Raw genomic sequence first — 20,946 nt, forward strand, 5'->3', positions numbered from 1 at the left:
ATCCTTAATCTATGCATCATTATTGGGTTCTTAGTCAATTTAGAGAAACTAAAAAAGTAAAAATGAACCTAAAATAGCCAACATTATGCCTTTTTAGAAAAATTCAATTCCATTTCTACCCACGAAGGGCAGTTAGCTAACTTATCAAAATGTCACAATAAGAGTAAATTCCGTCTATTGGCCGCCCAGTAATAGAACCTAAAATTTGGTAGTGGTAATCCCCCCATTCCTTTTAGTCTTTTAGAGATGAGGTCATACGAGGTTGTTTTCCTTGCCATATATATAATGAGATCATCGAATCCAGTGAATCAAAGAAAGATTTAAGAATAAAAATAGGTAAAGATTGAACAAGATACAAAAATTTAGGTAAAATATTCATTTTAAGACAATTGATGCATCCAATCATTGTAATAGATAAAGGTGACTATCCTGTTAATAATACTTGGAGTTACAAAAATTTATTGAAAGACAATCTTTTTTGTATCAAAGTAATTATAATCCCCAAATATCTAAACTGGTTTTTTACTATCTTGAAAGGAAAATTAGCATCTTGAAAATGACCTCTTTATGGGTAATAGAGTTCACTCTTCTGCAAATTTAATTTACAGCCCAAGAATTGACTATTTGCTCAATTTAAAGTTAATATATTTGGTATAGAATTCCAAGTGCAGGCCAAGAGCTGTCAAATGCTCCTCATATGATAACCCTTTCATTCCCAGGATCATCCTTCTGAACCCTCTCTAACATCAGCACACCCTTTATTAAATGAGAAGGCCAAAACTGCCCACAAATCTTCAATGAGGTCTCATAGTGCTCTATAAAAGCCTCAACATCACATCTCTGTTCTTATATTCTATTCCTCTTGAATGAATGCCATGATTGCATTTGTCTTCACCACTGACTCAACATGCAAATATGGGCATTTGTGTTTCTGTCCTGATCTGCACAGGTTCTGCGTGGATAAAAAAAAAAACTGCAGTCAAACCTGTAACATCTTTAAATCTATTTAGTGGAAGAACATTCCTGTCCTGAAATGAAATGTGGTGACTCACTGCTGTGTCTTAGGGTATAACATCAGTGCCTTGGTGACAATCGCGACCAAAACCTTCTTAAGGTACGATAAGCTGAGGGACTTGATATCGAGCATCAGGAAGTTTTACCCCAAAGTCACCATTGTGATCGCAGATGACAACAACAACCCAGAAAAGATGGAAGGACCATATATTGAGCAGTACTTCATGCCCTTTGAGAAGGTACATGGCTTTGATGATTTATGGGACAGAGATGGGATGGTGAAGAGGGAGTGGCAGGGCCAGGGTTTAGTCTGGCATCACTTGTTTCTGACTCAGAGGGAGCTCCATGCAAAAAAAATGCAAATACACATCCACACATACAAAAAAGCTATATTACAGTACGTATCCACATAATAAACCAATGCTGTTTAATACATGGTAGAGTCTCAGAGGATTTGTAAGAGCAGTTCATCAATCACTCAGCATGGGAAAAAGCTGTTTCTCAGACTGGTGGTCCTGGCTTTGATAATCTTACTCCTGTTTCCCAACAGGAGTAACTGAAAGATGCTGCCATGTGAAATAGTTGGGTGCCCTCACTGATTTTGCAAACCCTCTTTAGACAACAACTCTGGTAAATCTTGTTGACTCGGGAAGGGGGGAAGGATCACTTCAGTGATCATCCCTACTGCTTTTATTACCACCAATCGATCCAATTTCACTACCTTGAAAGGAAAATTAGCATCTTGAAACTGACCTCTTTATGGGTAAATAGTTCACTCTTCTGCAAATTTAATTTACAGCCCAAGAACTGACTAAATTGAGCAAATAAAGTTAATATATTTGGTATAGAATTCCAAGTGCAGGCCAAGAGCTGTCAAATGTTCCTCATATGATAACCCTTTCGTTCCCAGGATCATCCTTCTGAACCCTCTCTAACATCAGCACACCCTTTATTAAATGAGAAGGCCAAAACTGCCCACAAATCTCCAATGAGGTCTCATAGTGCTCTATAAAAGCCTCAACATCACATCTGTGTTCTTATATTCTATTCCTCTTGAATGAATGCCAGGATTGCATTTGTCTTCACCACTGACTCAACCTGCAAAGGTGTGCGTTTGTGTTTCTGTCCTGATTAAGTAATCCCTTACCATTAAGGTGGTATGTGAGTGGAAAGAAAAAGTCTGAAAACCACTGCTCTACAGCAACTGTACCACACTGAGTGGCAGCTGGCCAGGATGTTAGAACCATAGAACGCTATAGCACAGAAAACAGGCCATTCAGCCTTTCTAGTCTGTGCTGAAACATTATTCTGCTAATCCCACTGACCTGCACCCATTACATAACCCTCCAGACCTATCCCATTCATGTATCTATCCAATTTATTCTTAAAACTTGAGCCTGCATTTACATCAGATGCCAGCTCATTCCACACTCCCACCAATCTGAGTGAAGAAGTTCCCCCTAAAACTTTCCCCTTTCACTCTAAAGCCAAGTCCTCTCATAATCTAAGTGGAAAGATCCTACTTGCATTTACTCTGTCTATACCCCTCATAATTTTGTAACTTCTATCATATCTTCCCTCATTCTTCTACACCTCAAGGAATAAAGTCCTAACCTGTTTAATCTTACCTGTAACTCAACTCCTGAAGACCTGGAAACATCCTAGTAAATCTTCTCTGCACTCTTTCAATCTTACTGATAATCCTTCCTGTAGTTTGGAGACCAATACTGCACACAATACTCTAAATTTAGCCTCACCAATGTCTTAAGCATCTTCATCATAACATCCCAACTCCTGTACTCAATACTTTGATTTATGAAGGCCAAGATGCCAAAGGCTTTCTTTACAACCCTGTCTACCTGTGATGCCTCAGCGAATTATGTATCTAGATTCCCAGATCCCTTTGTTCCTCCTCATTCCTCAGTGCCCTACCATTTACTGTGCAAGTCCTACCTTGGTTTGCCCTTCCAAAATGCAACATCTCACACTTGTTTGTATTAAACTCCATCTACCACTTTTTGGCCCATTCTCCTAGCTTGTTGATCCAATTTCCCACATTATCATCCAGATAATCATTATAGACAACAAATAACAATGGACCCAGCACCGATCCCTGAGGCACATCACTAATCACAGGCCTCCAGTCTGAGAAGCAATCATCCTCTACCACTCTCTGTCTTTTCTCTAACTTTGCCTTTAATCCTGACAGGAACATGCAGACTCTCCACTCTCAAAATTTTGCTTTTAAAGGCCTTCCACTTACTGAAGACATCCTTGCCAGAAAACAACTTATCCCAATCCACTCTTCTAAGATCCTTTCTCATTTCCACAAAATTGGCCCTTCTCCAATTTAAAATCTCAACTCAAGGTCCAGACCTATCCTTAACCATAATCAACTTGAAAATAATTACATTATAGTCACTGGTCCCAAAATATTCACCTACACATACTTCTGTCACCTGACCTGTCTGGTTCCATAATAGGAGATCAAGTACTGCATCCTCTCTCATTAGTACCTCTATATATTGATTTTGAAAACTTTCCTGACACATTTGACAAACTCCAAGCCATCTAGCCCTCTTACAGTATGGGAGTCCAAATCAATATGTTTAAAGTTGAAGTCTCCTAATATCACAGCTTTCTGTTTCTTACATCGGTCTGCTATCTTGCTACAGATTTGCTCCTCCAATTCTCTCTGACTATTGGGTGGTCTATAATACAACCCTATCAGTGTAGTCACACCTTTCCTGTTCCTCAGCTCCACCCATATGGCCTCTGTAGATGAGCCCTCTGGGCTGTCCTGTCTAAGCACAGCTGTGATATTTTCCCTGATGAGCAATGCCACTCCTCCCCCTTTATCATGTCTGAAAAAAATAGAACTCCAGAACATTTGAGATTTATTTTCAGAGTACATACGTGACCTTGCATACAATCCCAAGATTCTTTTTCAAATTCAATTTGCAAATTAAGTAACTTTAAATTTATGTGAGTCATACTCTTGGAGGATCTTTTCTGGACCCAACACACAAATGTCATTGTGAGAAAAAGCATACCAGTGCCTCAGGAGTTTGTGAAGGTTCGGTATGAAACCTTGGCATACTTCTGTAGGTGTGTAGTGGAAAGCATGCTGACCAACTGCATCACAGTCTGGTATGGGAAGAATGTTTAGGAGCGAGGGAAGTGAGACTTCCCGGAAACTCTGTGGCTTTCAATCACGTGTTGTCACCTGATTGAAATTAATTCAAGGTTTCTTATTCCCACCCCAGGGTTGGTTTGCGGGGAGGAACTTGGCCGTCTCCCAGGTCCAAACGAAGTACCTGCTCTGGGTTGACGACGACTTTATCTTCGCTGCGGACACCAAACTGGAAAAGATGGTGGACATCCTGGAGAGAACCACTCTGGATCTGGTGAGTTCCCTGCCCCGGGGTTCAACTGTAACTGCGTGAGGGCAAGATGCCATCCCTTTGACCGCACCTCCCCCAAATTTAAGTCTCAGATTGGGGGTCACTGGGAATTGGCTTCCGGTTGCAAAGACACTTGTGAAAATCCACTAACCTAAACAGATTTTGATAACAAAATCAATTTCAAGATTTATGGAAGTATATTTAAGACGGAGGGAGATGGGCTGTTGATTGAGGAAGGAAATCAAGGTTTAAGGTTCCTTTTTTTGTTAGTAATAATACATTAAATACATCACACATAATGTATTTTAACTTCTGCCTGCCATCAGGCAGTCACCATTTGGGTCACCTGGCCAACAGTACGAGAGAAAGAAGCAAAAAGAGAGTCCCTCCAATGCTCCCATAGCCTCTGCAGTAGCACAGATCCATCGGCAACCTGAACTCCAGATCCATACCTCCGTCACAATCAAGAAACCTTCAGCGCCCAAGGGCCCCTCTCTGGACCTTTTGCCCTCAGCACCCTCTCGAATCCTGACTCGAATCGAGGGTTATGGGAAGAAGGCAGGAGAATAGGGTTGTAGAGGATAGATAGTAAATCAGCCATGAGAGAAGGGCAAAGCAGTCTCAATGGGCTGGACAGCCGAATTCCACTCCTATGTCTTGTGGTCTAAATATTGATTCCATGTCAAGTAACTCCTGTGACAGATTTCTCCATTTTATAGCTCCCTTGCCTTGGATTTGGGAAGTCAACATTAGTTTCTACTCCAGAGTCCGGAGTGGTGAACATTCCAGCGCATCGATGTGGAGGTGCCAGCGTTTGAAATTAAATATTAAACCTTGTACCTTCCACCTGACAAACACCGCAGGCCTGAAACATTGGCTACCCTCCTCTTCCCGTCGATGCTGCGAGACCTACTTAATTTCTCCAACTCACTTGTGCATTGCACTCCTACCCACCATCTCCAGACTTTCTTGGTTATCTCTGAGCATGCACATCAATTTCTTCCTCTGTTTAGTGACCCCCCCCCCCCCCCCCGAGAACTCAGAATAGAAAGCTTTAGGAGCCTGAACCGGGTATGCAAATGGTGTGGCCTGACCAATGGAGCCAAGTGAGAGGATCAGAGGAGGCAAAGGAGGTGGAGAGAAGAGGAGGGTGGAAGGGACAGGGGAGGAGAAGGCAGGTGGAGAAGCATAGATTAACTGTGAGGTGGGAGAAAAAGCTGAGAAGTGATGGGGAGAAGACTGAGAAGGATATTCCTCTGATAGGAGGGAAGGAAAAGGGGTATGGAGCTAGACAAAGGCATTTTAATGGAAATTGGAGAAGTTGATATTGATGCCATTTGGTTGAAGAGTGCCAAGGCTGAATTTGAGGTATTGTTCCTCCAGTTCATTGGTGGGTGGGGATAAATGGATGAGGGATTCCCTACAAAATGCTGTAGGTAGCAGAAATTGCCGGGGTGGGGCAGTGGGGTAATGATGGATGCGAAGGGAGATGGAGAGGTAGCTGAGGACTAGGGGGATCCTGTCCTTGTGTCTCTGGGTGAAAGGGGCAAGGGCGAATGAGAGGGGGATGCAAATGAGGGACCGGGTTGATGGCAGTAGAGGTAATTTCAGCTGTCTTGGAACAGAAAACCATGGAAATGGCACTGAGAACAAATCATCATGTTGAGTTTCCCTTGCATTGCAGGTAGGCGGCTCAGTGAGAGAAGTGACCAAATATTCAGCTAACTTTCAGCACCAAATCAGTGTGGAGAAAGGTGGCGAGGAGGGAGACTGCTTGACTATCCGCAAAGGATATTACCATAAGGTGGAAGGATTCCCCAACTGCGTTGTCACAGACGCTGTCATTAATTTCTTCATGGCGAGGACAGAAAAGGTGCAGCAAGTGGGATTTGACCCCCACATCGTAAGACAAGGACACTTGGGTGAGTCCATGCATGGCCGTCTTTGTGGCACAGGACAAGGAGACAGATCTGGTTGCTGAGGAGGGCAGGGGTAATACAAAACCCAGAAAACACTGGGGGAAAATACCCAAACTCAGGCTTGAGGTAGGTCCTTTTACAGACTTAAGGTCTTTGTCTTGTCCCTGAGCAGAATAACCTTTGCTGATTCTGTGCCTCAAGCTTCATCTAATTTCAGGATTTTTGTATTGTGACAGAAAATGTAACATAACACAAAATTCCTTTTGCCTGCTGCCATCGGTGTAGCCCGGTGTCCCTATCAGTTCGAGAGAAGGAGAAGTAGAGTCCCTTTGGAGTCACAGAGTGTCTGTGGATTCACCTCCGCCACTACAACATCCTCACAAACTCCTGTTCAATTAATTAGCAACCTGAGCTCCATATCCAAACCTCCAACGTGCTCTAGAAGACATTGGGAGCCCTTCTTGCCCACAGCACCTGCTCGAGACCCAGATCCAATATGGTACCTGTAAGCTAGTCTACAGCACCCCACAGCCTGTGCTAACCACACCACCCACCCAATCCTAAGTAGCCCACAGCCTGTTTGCATCATATAGAAGGCAATTTTGTGGAATATTACATGTTCCAGAACAGGGGGTGGCCAAACCGTTTTGGTTGTAGACCACGTACAGAAAAAATATTAGATCTCATGAGCCAAACAATATTTTGCTCAGCAATTTTCAACAACTTACACTGCAAGAAAAAGTTCTTTGAGACCAGAAAACCCTGAGCCATCGAAAATTCAATTCCTATCAAAATAACTATACAACACGACTGAACAGTTTAACTGTTGACATTACAGTAGTTTATTGATGTGCTCACATATTACGGTAGGTATTTCATTATCTGCTGCTCTTAAATTTAATTTAAATGCACACAATAAAACTCTTTAAAACTCTCATTCAAAAAGCAGTGGAAAATAAAAAGCTGAATGAAAAATAAAAGTAGGAGAAATGATCAAGAAAGGGACAAGGCCGTCTCCAACGTTCCTCCACAACTCTCAATGATAACAGTTCATGGCTCAAGTGTTCATCTTCATGGTTAAGATGCAATGTGTAAATCTGTTAATAGGCTATTAAAGTTAAAAGATTTAAAAATTTTGACATGGTAACAGGCCATTTTGGCCCATGAGTCCGTTCCGCCCAATTTAAACCTCATTAACCTACACCTTTGGGTCATTTTTTTTGAATGGTGGGAGGAAACTGGAGCCCCTGGAGAAGACCCACAAAGGCATGGGGAGAATGTACAAACTCCTTACAGACAGCATGGGATTCGAAACCCGATCTGGTCCCAATTGCAGGTGCTGTATAGGGTTGGCTAACTTCTATGCCAACCATGTATAACAAGCAATCACACTTCCCCTTGACTTCTGTGAAATAACATTCATTTTCCCACCATGTCTGAAATTTTCATATTTTCAGTTCTGCAATGTTTAATCAACTAAGGTAAATGTTTTCATTGACGTCAGTACTATGTAAATTATTTGAAAGATTTCTGAGAGATAGGATATAGAGATATTTGGACCATTATCAACTGATTAAGGACAGTCAGCATAGATTTGTGTGTGGTAGGTTGTATTTAACAAATCTTGTAGAGTTTTTTAAGGAAGTTACCAGGAAGGTTAATGAGGGAAAGGCTGTGGATGGTGTCTATAGTGACTTTAGTAAGGCCTTTGACAAGGTTGCACATGAGAGGTTGGCTCAGAAGGTGAGGACACTAGGTATACATAGAGAGATTGCAAACTGGATTTGAAATTGGCTTGGTGGAAGAAAACAGTGGTGGTGGATGGTTCCCTCTTGGACTGAAGGTCTGTTTCGAGTGGTGTGCCTTAGGGATCTGTGTTGGGACAATTATTGTTTATATAAATGACTTGGATGATAACGTGGTGAATTGGATCAGCAAGTTTGTTGATGACACAAAGATAGGAGGTGTCATAGACTGTGAGGGAGATTTTCAAAGCTTGCAAAGGGATCTGAACCAGCTAGGAAATTGGGCCAGTAAATGGCTGATGGAATTTAATGCAGAGAAGTGTAAGGTGTTGCACTTTGGAAGAGCAAATCAGGGTAGGATGTACACAGTAAATGGTAGGCCATTGAGGTGTGTGGAGGAGCAAGGAGATTTGGGAATACAGATAGATTGTTCCCTGAAGGTGGCAGAGTGGTAAAGAAAGCATTCAACATCTTAGCCATTATAAATCAAAGAATCGAGTATAGGAGTTGGGATGTTATGTTGAAGTTTTCAAGTCAATAGTGAGGCCACACTTAGAATATTGCCCAACAGCAGGAAGGATATCAATAAGATTGAAAGAGTGCAGAGAAGATTTACTAAGATGTTGCCAGGCCTTCAGGAGTTGAGTTACTGGGAAAGATTAAACAGGTTAGGACTATAATCCTTGGAATGAAGAAAAATGAAGGGAGACTTGATAGAGATTTATAAGATGAGGAGTATAGACAGATGTTTCCACTTAGATTGGGGGAAATAAATATGAGAGGTCATAGCTTGTGGCTGAAAGGGGAGAGGTTCAAGGGGAACATTAGGGGAAAGCTTTTCACTCAGAGAGTGGTAGGATGTGGAATGAGCTGCCATCTGATGTAGTGAATGCAGATTCAATCTCGAGTTTTAAAAATAAATTGGTTAAATGCATGGATAGGAGAGATCTGGAGGGTTATGGAATGAGAGTAGGTCAGTGAGACCAGAAGGGTCGAATGCCTGTTTTTCTGTGCTGTAACATTCTACGGTTCTAATATTTCAATGGTGGGTCTAGTAGTTGTTCAAAATGGCAGCGACATCTAGTGTTGAAACTAAGAAGCACAATGTACATACAGTGCAATTTATTGTTAGAGACTATACTATGCCAGTGATTTCCAACCTTTTTCTTCCAACTCACATACCACTTTAAGTATTCCCTATGCCATAGGTGATTTGTGATTAGTAAAAGATTGCTTAAGGTGGTAGGTGGATGGAAATAAATAAATTTGAAAACCACTGTTTTAACCATGCCTAATTTACTTGTTATGTGTATGGTTTCATAACTCCAAAGGAAATGGGCCGATGACAACTTTTCTCAAGCAAAATATTTTGGTAAAAATTGGGTCTAGAGCAGTGGTTCTCAACCTTCCCTTCGAACTCACATACCACTTTAAGCAATCCCTTACTAATCACAGAGCACCAATGACATAGAGAATACTTAAAGTGGTATGTGAGTTGGAAGAAAAAGATTGGGAACCACTGACTGACCACATTCCATTCTAATTTTAAAATTCACCCTGGGCCACTTAAAAATGGACAACAGGTAGCCAGTTTGACTACCCCTGTTCTGGAACATAGATCATAGAATATTACAACACAGTCTCTTCAGACCATGATGTTGTGACAACCGACATATATCTTAAAAAAAATCCTCCTGACCTCATAACTTTCTACTTTTCTTTCATTCATGTGCTTGTTCATGAGCCTCTTAAATGCCCCGATTCCACCACCACCCCGGGCAATGCACTCCAGGCACCCATAAAAAAACATACCCTTGATGACTCCCTTAAATTTTACTCCCTTCACTTTGTACATATGTTCTCTGGTGTTTGATACTCCTGGGAAAAAGTTGGGTGTCTACCTTATCCATGCTTTTCATAATCTTATAGACCTCCATTAAGTCACCTCTCATACTTTTTCACTCCAAAGAGAAAAGCCCTAGACAGCTCTGTTAACCATGTCTCATAAGACACCTTCTCCAATCTAAGCAACGTCCTGGTAAATCTTCTTTACATAGCTGACATATTCATCCTGTAATGAGGCAACCAGAACTGAACACAATATTCTGTGGTCTCAAGAGAGATTTATAGAGCTCCAGCATCATCCCGTGGACTCCTAAACTCAATCCCCTGAGTAATGAAGTCCAGCATACCAAAGGCCTTTTTAACTATCCTTTCAACCTGTGTGACAACCTTGGGAGATGTATGGATTTAGACCCCAAGTTCCATCTGTTCTTCCACACTCTTAAATATTCTACCATTAACCATACCCTCTGCCTTCAAATTTAATTTTACTATATGTATAATCTCACACTTACCTGGATTGAACTCCATCTGCAACTTTTGCACAACTCTGCATCCTGTCTATATCTTGTTTTAACCTATGACAACATTCAACACTATTCACAACTCCTCCAACCTTTGTATCATCCAGAAACTTACTGACCCATTCCTCTACATCTTCATCCAGGTCATTTATAGAAATCACAGAGCAAGGGTCCCAGCAATCTCTTAGAGCAACCTGGTATACATCTTGTCCAATCCTGAGGAGTTAACAATCTCCTCTAACAGGCCATTTAATGCCTGTACAGAGCTGCCAGCATTAGAACCAGGCAGTAGGACCCTTTGGAATAGGGTTGTATCTCTGCTCCCTGATCTCCTGGGTCTGCTCCAGCTGCAGTGCTGCCATTACAGCTGCTCTGGAAGGGGCTATTACCGCACTGTATGTCTAAATTTAAACACAGGTACTCCTCAACTTACGATTGTAATCGGGACTGAAGGATCGGTCATATTTCAAAATGGACGCGTCAGAATTTTGCCAATGCGCATGGAGTACCAGTCTTAAAGCAAACCTTTTAATTAAATGTTGTATTTGACAAACCGTAACGGATACAGGGCATGCAAGAGCCAAAATGTGCGCACTTACCTTATTAATCGGCGTCCCGGGGTCCGTAGGCTGGGTGCGGCCATCTTGATTCCTGTGCTCATGCGTTGAGTCTTCGGATGGCATATGCACGGTGGGTTTGCTTATTGCAGTTCAGTTGGGCATGCGCGAGAGTTAAGTAAACCCACCGTGCATATGCCATCCGAAGACTCAACGCATGAGCACAGGAATCAAGATGGCCGCACCCAGCCTACGGACCCCGGGACGCCGATTAATAAGGTAAGTGCGCACATTTTGGTTCTTACATGCCCTGTATCCCTGTTATAGTTTGTCAAATACAACATAAACTGTGTAAATTTAATATTTTTAAAAAATTTGATCATATGTGTGGATGGTTATTGTCGCATAGGTTGCAAGTCAGGGAGTACCTGTATTAAAACCTTGCAGTTGTTCCTGCGTCTACCATGGATGGGAGATGGGCAGTGTGGTGGACATGGTCCATAGAGATGAGGCAAGGTCATCTTGGGGCTCAAATTTGTCAGGGAGGGAAACATCTGCCCTGCCTTTCTCCGATTACATGGACTCTTGTGTTCCCTGCAGAATTCTTCATCGATGGTCTGGGCCTTCTCCACGTTGGGTCTTGCATTGATGTGGTGGTCGATCATGCCTCCAAACTTGTAATGCCTTGGACGAAACAAAGTGAGAGCGACAAGAGGTACAAAGAGCGGCGTTACATCCAATCAGGGGAGGAGGACAGCAAATTGCAGGACAAGCTGTTTTACCTCAAGAACCATTTCAAATGCATCAAGAATAGCTAAGGCAGATTCAGGTCACCCGACGAGTGGGGGAAGGGACCTCACTGTGTAAATATCTGCTGCCACAACTTCCCATTGGTGCCCTGTTGCACGGAAGGTCACCTGTCCTCTCCGGCAGGAAACACCAGCCAATCAAAGGTTAGATCCATCCACAAGCGAGGCTGCCACACCATTGGTTGTCACAGGTCACAAGGGCACCCCTGAGCCGCACTTACTCTCCAGCCAGTGGCAGCTTACATTCTTGTTCCTCCAAGACAACACCTGAGCTCCACTCCAGGAGTGGATGAGATCACAGACCAGTTGTGTGGTGTATGTTGGTATAATATGGGGGGCTATTGTGGCATTTACCCAAGAGAGACCATGGCTTATCACTTGTTGAAATTGTGCTTAGTTTTGCGTTCTTCACTCAATGTCCCATGCCTGTGGATTGTACAGCGGTGGCAGGTATTGCTGTAAAACCCCAGATCCACCATCAGGAGTTGCGAGTATCTTTGACTGACCAGCATCTGGTGTATGATTTCCCGCTACTGTTGTGTCTGTGTGTGTGTGTTCAGTTTTCCCACGTGGAAATAAAGATCACCATTTTCTACTGTCGTGTGTCCAAGACTTGTTACTCTTTGAACCCATTGAACCTATTCGCACTACCACATGCCCAGGGGAACATCACCAGACACTCCCATCGTGGACAACCAGAGTGCTCATGAGGACACAGACACAAAGTTCACCTGTTCTATGGGACTCCCACCCTCACTAATCCTCCTCTCCGACCTGCAACAGTAGAAATGTTCATCATGGAATGTCATCAAATAACCAACAAAGAAAAAGACATTTTTCGGAACAAACAAAACGTTTTGATGGATCCTAGGATATTTACCACAATGTTGCCAGGAATTGAGAAACTGAGGTACAGGGAAAGGTTAAACAGGTTGGGACTTTATTCCCAGGAGTGTAAAAGAATGAGGGAAGATTTCATAGAGGTATAGAAAGTTATGATGAATAGAGACAAAGCAAATGCAAGTAAGCTTTTTCCACTGAGGTGGAATCAGAGTGGATTGGTTAAGGCCATAAGATCACAAGACAGGGGAGCAGAAATAGGCTATTCAGCCCATTTTGTCTACCAGCCATCTAATCGTCCATTTCAACACTGAGGCACCCCCCCCCCCCCCCATGGCTTTCTCCTCATAACCTTTGATGCCCCGGCTATCAATCTCCGCCTTAAATTCACCCAATGGCTTGGCCTTCATAATTGCCTGTGGCAACAAATTCCACGGATTTATCACATTCTGGCTCAAGAAGTTCCTCCATAGCTCTGTTCTCATTGGATGCCCTTCAATCCTGAAATTGTGCCCTCTTGTCCTAGACTATCCCACCATGTGTGAAACAACCTTTCTATATCTACCATGCCCATGTTAAGGGTAAAAGGAGAGAAGTTCAGGGAAGAGTGGAGGGAATGTGGAACGAGCTGCCAAATGTAGGCTCAATTTTAACATTTAAGAAAATTTTAGACAGGTACATGGATGGGAGGGGTATAGAGGGATATGGAATAGGTGCAGGTCAGTGGGACTAGGCAGAATAGTTCAGCACTGATAAGGAGGGCTGAAGAGCCAGTTTTCTGTGCTGTTGTATGATTTTGATGGGTTTAGAACAGTGGTTTTCATCTTTTTCTTTCCACTCATATATCACTAAGTAATCCATTTCGAATCACAGAGCATCTATGGCATAGGGATTACTTAAGGTGGTATGTGAGTGGAAAGAAAAAGTTTGAAAACCACTAGCTTAGAAGGATATGGGCCAAATGTAGGCAAGTGGGTCGAATGTGGGTGGGTCATTTTTGATGGATGTGGGCAAGTTGGTCCAAAAGGCCTGTTTCCATGCTGTCTGACTCAATGTTTTGAAACCAGTTGAGTGTAATTGAACCTTGTGCAATGTAAGAAATGTCATCAGGGCATCACAAATGGCTTATGTTCAACTTCTGATCAGTAGCCGATGAAAAGGGATATCTTGAGAATACTTTTGGTAGTGTTCACAATGACAAATTGTGTTGGAAAAACACCTCTAATATATCAAAGATGGTTGGTAATTTGACACTTGTTCTTTAAGTGTTTTGTATTGGTATTTCCACATGTTGTGAAGTGATTCTAGCTTTCGAACAAGCAGAGAGAGATCGGATAGGCTGGGCTCAGTCTCTCAGGAGCAGAGGAATCTGGAGAGCTGGGGAGGGTGAACTTGACCCTGGAATCTGCAGAGATGATGGTTTAACTCAGAGTCCAGCAGGGATGGTAAAGAGGAATAGAATATAACAGTAAGGATGTAAAGTTAAGGCTTTACAAGGTACAGGTGAGACCTCACTTGGAGTAGTCTGAGCAGTTTTGGGCTCCTCATTTAAGAAACTATGTGCTGAAATTGGAGAGGCTCACAAGGATGATTCTGGATATCAAAGACTTATCATATGAGGAACCTTTATATCTCTTGGCCTGTACTCATTGGAATTTTGGAGAACGAGGGAGTATTTCATTGAAACATTTTGAATGTTGAAAGGCATGGATAGAGTAGATGTAAAAAGGTTGTTTCCCACTGCTGGAGGGTTCAGGACAAGAGGGCACAACTTTATTGTGGGAAAGGGAGCTAGGGCCAAGATGTCTTCTCAGTGACAAATTACAGTAAACAAAAAATCTGCTGATGCTATGGTCTTGAGTTTCTCCAGAACTCTGAAGGGAGACAAACTGCATCTTTATCACTTGTTATTTATCCTGTCAGTTGAATGACTGAATTCAGAAACAGGGTATCACCATAATTTGACCCATTCATCAAAGAGATCTGGACCCCAAATGGAGGTAAACAAAAAAAACACAGCAGATACTGGGGTCTTGTGAGGTACACAAGGAATGGGGTCTTGTCCAATGCTGGCAATGGGGTCTTGTCCAATGCTAGGCTTCTGCCTCCACATTGATCCTTTTATGATCTCCACACTCTCATTTTTAGGCCTTCTGCCCACCTGGCTTTCCCTTTTCTATGGAGAGAAGTGAAGCTCATTTTGCAGATTAAAAAAATTACATTCATTACTCACCACATTAGGAACCGAAGTGTGTGGCTGCGGCAAGCGAATCTACAGACGCTCAGCGACTCTGAGGGGACTTTATTTTGGTTCTCTTTCTCTCTTCCTATAAGGGGTGCCTGGCGACACTAATGGTCAATCTGTCTGCAGAAGGCAATTTTGTGTAATATTACAAGTTGTGCACTATTAGATGACAATAAAGGAATCTTGACAACACATTTCTCTGTCACCCAAGGAGGGCACTCAATCGCTGGTCTGGATGCAGGGTTCATCACTAAAGAACACATTCATAAGTGATTAGCAATGTCCATACATGCCAATTCCCACACATGGAAAAAGATGTCTCAGATAAATGCAAACTTCCTTTTGAGGTTGTCAATAAAAATAGAAAATTGTGATCATTCTTCTGGAGGTACATTTATTATTCAAAGTGATCAATGATCACTAAACAAATGTGCCATTACACACGGCAAAGTACCAATCAGCTGGTTCATGTGCCAACACCCAGAGATGTGCTTGGTTTGTACTGAAAGCCACACGCCCCTAGAAATCCATGTCATCGGTGTCTGTTGTGCTCGATGACCGTGCTTCCTCTTGCCTCTCTCCCCACACAAAACGGTAGTTATTCTCCAGCTGTTGTTGCCTCTGCTGTTCTTTGTAAACCTCTTCGCCACCACCAGTCTGTTGGAAAAGAAGAAGCCACAAAGTTTCAGTGCATGCATGAAGTGGAACTCGGAAGTCTTGTCGATGTCGTAATCATAGTAAAAATGCAGAGATGCTGGAGGAACTCAGCAGGCCTTCCAGTGTCCATAGGAAGTAAAGATGCATTTCTAATGTTTCAGGCCTTCCAAAAACAGACAGGCTTCTGTGCTAAAATGGTGAAGGAGAAGGGAAGAATGGGAGGGGGAGGAGCACAGACCAACAGACAAAACATGTTAAATAGATATAAGAGGATAGGAAAGTGGAAAGGTGAGAATTGGGAGAAGGTTGGGGGTGTTTTTGGCTCAAAGGAGAGAGGGAAAAGGGGAGAGAGACAGCGCTAGAGGAAAGATGGGGAGTAGGGACCAATGGAAACTTAAGAAATCAATATTAAGACCATCCAGTTGGAGGGTGCCCAGACAAAACATGAGGGGTTGTACCTCCAATTTGCAAGTGGTGTCAGTCTGGCAGTACATGAAACCAAGGACAGACATGTCGGTAAGGGAATGGGGTGGAGGTCATATCTTTGCTCACCACATTGAAGAAGGGCTCAGGCCCAAAACATCGGTTATATATTTTTATCTCCTATGGACCTGCTGAGTTCCTCCACTATCTTTGCATGCACATTTCCCTTCCTGAACTGATGAAAACATTGACAATAAATCTGAAATCTGCGATGTCCTCTGAAAGGGTGTGAAGGAGACAGACCATGTTAATTACCTATTAAAATTTGGAAAATCATGCAGAATTTTGTCAGAGTACATACATGATATCACATACAACCCTGAGATTCTTTTTTTTCCCACGGGCACAACAGAATTACCACTAAATGGTAGTGCAAAAGAAAATGGACACAGATAATTAACAATGAACAAGTTGTAAAATAATCATTCAGCCACAGATGTAATAGACTAAGAAATTAACTCATGCTGACCAACACATATTTTAAACCTCTTGCAGAATCAAAATGTTTATTGTTATGAACATGTCAAGAAATTTATTGTTTTATAATAGCATTATAGGTCCTCCGCTCCATCCTCAACATTAATTGGAATGACTTCATCACCAACATCGAAGTACTCGAGCTGGCAGAGTCCGCAAGCATCAAATCCATGCTGCTGAAGACCCAACTGCGCTGGGTGGGTCACGTCTCCAGAATGGAAGACCATCGCCTTCCCAAGATCGTGTTCTATGGCGAGCTCTCCACTGGCCACCGACACAGAGGTGCACCAAAGAAGAGGTACAAGAACTGCTTAAAGAAATCTCTTGGTGCCTGCTACATTGACCACCGCCAGTGGGCTGATCTCGCCTCCAACCGTGCATCTTGGCGCCTCACAGTTCGGCGGGCAGCAACCTCCTTTGAAGAAGACCGCAGAGCCCACCTCACTGACAAAAGACAAAGGAGGAAAAACCCAACACCCAACCCCAACCAACCAATTTTCCCTTGCAACCGCTGCAACCGTGCCTGCCTGTCCCGCATCGGACTTGTCAGTCACCAACGAGCCTGCAGCAGACGTGGACATACCCCTCCATAAATCTTCATCCGCAAAGCCAAGCCAAAGATAGGTCCAAATATTGCTATAAATTATTTTAAAAAAAATTAGTGCAAAAGATGAGAAAGTGAAGTAGTATCGGTGTTTAATTGTCCATTCATAAATCTGATGGCAGACGGGAAGAAGTTGTTCTTGTGCCATCTTTAGGCTCCTGTATCTGCTTCCTGATGGTAGTGGTGAGAAAAGGGCATGGCCTTGGTGGTGAGGGTTCTTGAAGATAGAGCCAGCTTTCTTGAGACAGGAAATCTCCTTTATAGAGTGAAGACTGATGCCCATGATGGCACTGGCCGAGTTCACAACTCTCTGCACACTTTTCCTGTCCTATTCATTGGCACCTCCATACCAGACAATGATGCAACCAATCAGAATGCTCTCCACAGTACACCTGTAGAGAGTTGCAAGAGTGTTTGGTGACATACCAAATCTCCTCACTAAGATGCTGGTGAGCCTTCTTCATGATTGGATTGAAGTGGAGGCCCCAGGATAGACCTTCAGAGATGTTGATACCCATGAATTTGAAGTTCTTGATTCACTCTACTGCTGACTCTTCGATAAGGACTGATTCATGTTATCCTGATTTCCCTCTCCTGAAGCCCTCGATCAGGTCCTTAGTTTTGCTAACATTACGTGCCAGGTTTTTGTTGTGACCAGCTGATCCATCTCACCTGTGTACTATCTGGATGCAGGATGTGGCTGTGATGATATTTAGAGCAATAAGTTTTTCTCCCAAATTACATGTGATGTCATGTTACCAGCTTACCCATCTTTAATTGATCCTGATCTGAGTGACTTTCTGGGTAGTTGAGTCATACATCTTGCTGTCTGGATTTGCATTTAATTAAGACCAAGGATGCCAGGAAAGAAACATTTCTGCCACCAGACAGGTTGATGGAATAACTCAATAATTTCAGTCACCTGCATTAATACTCATTTTATTTTAAAATTTGCTTTATTAAATTAATTGAGTTTAAATGCCCAGGTTCCAAAGCAGGATTTCACATCTCCAATCATATTATCACCACACTACAGTCGTATGGCATGGAACAGGCCCTTTGGCCCATATTGTCTGTTCTGAGGTTCCAATTGCCTATATCCTTCTGAGCCCTTTTTGTCTGTTTATCTGTCTAAATGTCTTTTGAACATCAAAATTATTCCTGCTTCTGCACCTTCCTCAGGCAGCTCGTTTCAGATATGGACCATCCACTGAGTGAAAAAGGTGGCCCTAAATCTCTCCCCTCATCTTAAACCTGAGCCCTCAAGCTCTAGAATCACCTTCCGTGGGGAAAACATTTTATAAACCTCTATAAGGTCACCCCTCAGCCTTCTATGGTCAATTGTAAGCCTCCTTGTTTATACCATTCTGTTAATTTATCTAGTGCTATCCTCGGTTTCCCCCCTCTCCATAAAAATCTCCTTATTATTTTCTTTAACTCTTTGAAGAATTTTTCTGTCAGTTGTATTGGCAATGCCTGAAATAAGTATAGTATCCTTGGAAAAATGTTCATTTTAATACAGTTTATCCTTCCTATCAGTGTTAGTGGTAGCTCTTTCCAATGCTCTAAATCGTCATGTAATTTTTTCATTAGTGGATTGTAATTGAGTTTATATAATTGGCCTAGATTATTGTTTATTTGCACACCTAACCTTCTATGGTCTAGGGAAATGAATACCTGGCCAATCTGACCTCTCTCTGTATCTCAAGCCCTCATCTCAGCAACATCCTGTGAAGTTCACCTGCACCCCTTCCAGTTTAACAATGACCTTTCTGTAGGTGACCAAAAGTGCACACAGTACTCTATGTGGTCTCACAGCTGAAACATGAGGTTCCAACTTGTGTATTCAATTAAGGCAGGTATGCCAAATGCCTTCTTCACCACCTCTGTCCATCTGCGTAGCCACCTACAGGTAACCATGCCGCTGTACTCTGTTCTACAACTTCCTCTGGGTCCCACCATTCACTGTGTGAGTCCCACCCTGGTTCAGCTTACTGAAGTGCAACACTTCACATTTATCAAGGTTAAATTCCATTTTTCTGTACTAGATCCTGTTGAAGACTTCCCTAACCCTCCTCACTATCCACCATACCACTAAGTCTGCAAATTTACCAATTATGTTAACTTCATTGTTATGGATGTTAATGATTTGAATGAAATACCACTACTCACGGTTTCCAATCAGATAAACATCCCTTCACTACTTAAAAAAAAATGGTGGCACTGCCAGAGCTTTTGCAATGGTGCTGTCGGTGCGGACCTGGGAGAGAGGGGGTAGAGTCACAGCGCTGTTCTGAAAGGTCCTACTGCATGGTCCTGATGCTGGCAGCTCTGTTCAGGCTTTATTTGGCCTGTTAAAGGAGATGGTGATGTTTGGAAGTAAAATCATGAGCTGTGAAGGTCTGTGCCCAAAATGGTGGTGCTGTTGGCAGGACGTCAAATGCCTTTCAAAATCCATCAAAATATATAAAAACAAATCTGATTTATGAGACATGATCTGCCACGCATAAATCCATGTGACTACCTCTCATCAGTCCCTGACTGGTAGATCCTGTCCCTCAGAAACCCCTCCAGCAGTTTTCCAACCATTGATGTCAGCCTCACTGGCCAGTAGGATCCTTAGTTGTCCTGGCTGCCCTTTCTAAATAACAGCACAACATGAGCCACCCTCTAGTCTTCTCACACTTCACCTGAGGCCAAAGACTACGCAAATATCTTAGCAAGGGGCTCTGGAGTTTTTTTTCTCCCGCTTCCCATAGAGCGTCTGCTTTAAATCACTCTAAGGCGGCCAATACCCCCTCCCTGGTGCCAGGCACAACAACAAATTTAAAGTGAGCATACACTGCCTCACAGGGGAGTTAAATAATAACAGCTCAGAATGATGCAGAAGAACTGGCAATAGAAGCTATAAATTCAATGACCAACTTTTCCCAATTCATAACATGAACATTTGGAGAGAAACAAAACTGGGTGGAACACCGTGAAGCAACTTGGGACCTAGCTTGTGTGCAGGACAAAGACTGACAGGGAGGTAGCACCATACAAGGTCAAATGCATTTGACAAAAATCAAAATGCTCTTTTTCCAGTTTGATCCAACTCACTCTTAGTGCTAAATAAATGGTTAAACAGCCATGCATTTTCCCTCAGCGTGATTGCTTGGAGCATTTGGATCTTGGGTTCCAAATCCATAGATCTCACAAGTCGATCAGACTGTTAAGAAGGCCTATGGTATGCTGGGCTTCATTAATCGGGGGTCATGAGGTAATGTTGCAGCTCTATCAATTGCTGGTGAGACCACATTTGGAAATGTTGTGTTCAGCTCTGTACACCTCATTACAGGAAAGATGTAGTAGCTCTGCAGAAAGTGCAGAGATTTACCAGGATGTCGTCTGGATTGGAAAATATGTCTCACGAGGCAAGATTAGCAGAGCGAATCTTTTCTTTTTGGAGTAAAGGATAAGAGGTGACTTAAGATTCTGAGAGGCATAGATAAGGTAGACAACCACTGTCTTTTTTCCGGGGTGGGAGTAGCAAACTCCAGAGGACATCTTCTTCACTTCGATGGGGGGGAGGGGGCGAAGGGAGACTCCATTGATCCTCTCTGCCACTCTTTTTGCAAACAAAGTCTGTCCGAGCATGTCTGGAATATTGCTTGGTAATCAAGTGGTTGCAGGATTTTAAAATTAAGGGAGCAAAGTTTAGGGGAGACATCAGCGGTAAATATTCTTACACAGAGAATTGTGGGTGCCTGGAATGCATTGCATTGGAGTAGGCTGGAACAATAGGGGCATTTAAGAGACTCCTGGACAGGCACATGGATCAAAT

At 42.8% G+C, this 20,946-nt stretch overlaps 2 protein-coding genes across 15 annotated transcripts in view; one reads left to right on the plus strand and one right to left on the minus strand.

Moving 5' to 3' along the window:
- LOC138750718 (beta-1,4 N-acetylgalactosaminyltransferase 1-like) overlaps positions 1-12,410 on the plus strand; it is an 80,360-nt gene extending 67,950 nt beyond the window's left edge. For all 12 annotated transcript variants that reach the window (XM_069912819.1, XM_069912822.1, XM_069912824.1 and 9 more), the window contains 4 exons: positions 1,066-1,253; positions 4,281-4,421; positions 6,103-6,340; positions 11,606-12,410. In XM_069912819.1, the coding sequence (XP_069768920.1) occupies positions 1,066-1,253; positions 4,281-4,421; positions 6,103-6,340; positions 11,606-11,823 (785 nt within the window). In that variant the 3' untranslated portion in view covers positions 11,824-12,410. The remainder of the gene's footprint in view (positions 1-1,065; positions 1,254-4,280; positions 4,422-6,102; positions 6,341-11,605) is intronic.
- A 2,863-nt stretch (positions 12,411-15,273) lies between these two features.
- The window catches only part of LOC138750717 (protein OS-9-like), a 100,768-nt gene continuing 95,095 nt past the window's right edge, over positions 15,274-20,946 (minus strand). For all 3 annotated transcript variants that reach the window (XM_069912815.1, XM_069912813.1, XM_069912814.1), the window contains exon 15: positions 15,274-15,556. In XM_069912815.1, the coding sequence (XP_069768916.1) occupies positions 15,419-15,556 (138 nt within the window). In that variant the 3' untranslated portion in view covers positions 15,274-15,418. The remainder of the gene's footprint in view (positions 15,557-20,946) is intronic.

Source organism: Narcine bancroftii, unplaced genomic scaffold (genome assembly GCF_036971445.1).
Source record: "Narcine bancroftii isolate sNarBan1 unplaced genomic scaffold, sNarBan1.hap1 Scaffold_240, whole genome shotgun sequence".
In the NCBI taxonomy this organism is placed as follows: Eukaryota; Metazoa; Chordata; class Chondrichthyes; order Torpediniformes; family Narcinidae; genus Narcine; species Narcine bancroftii.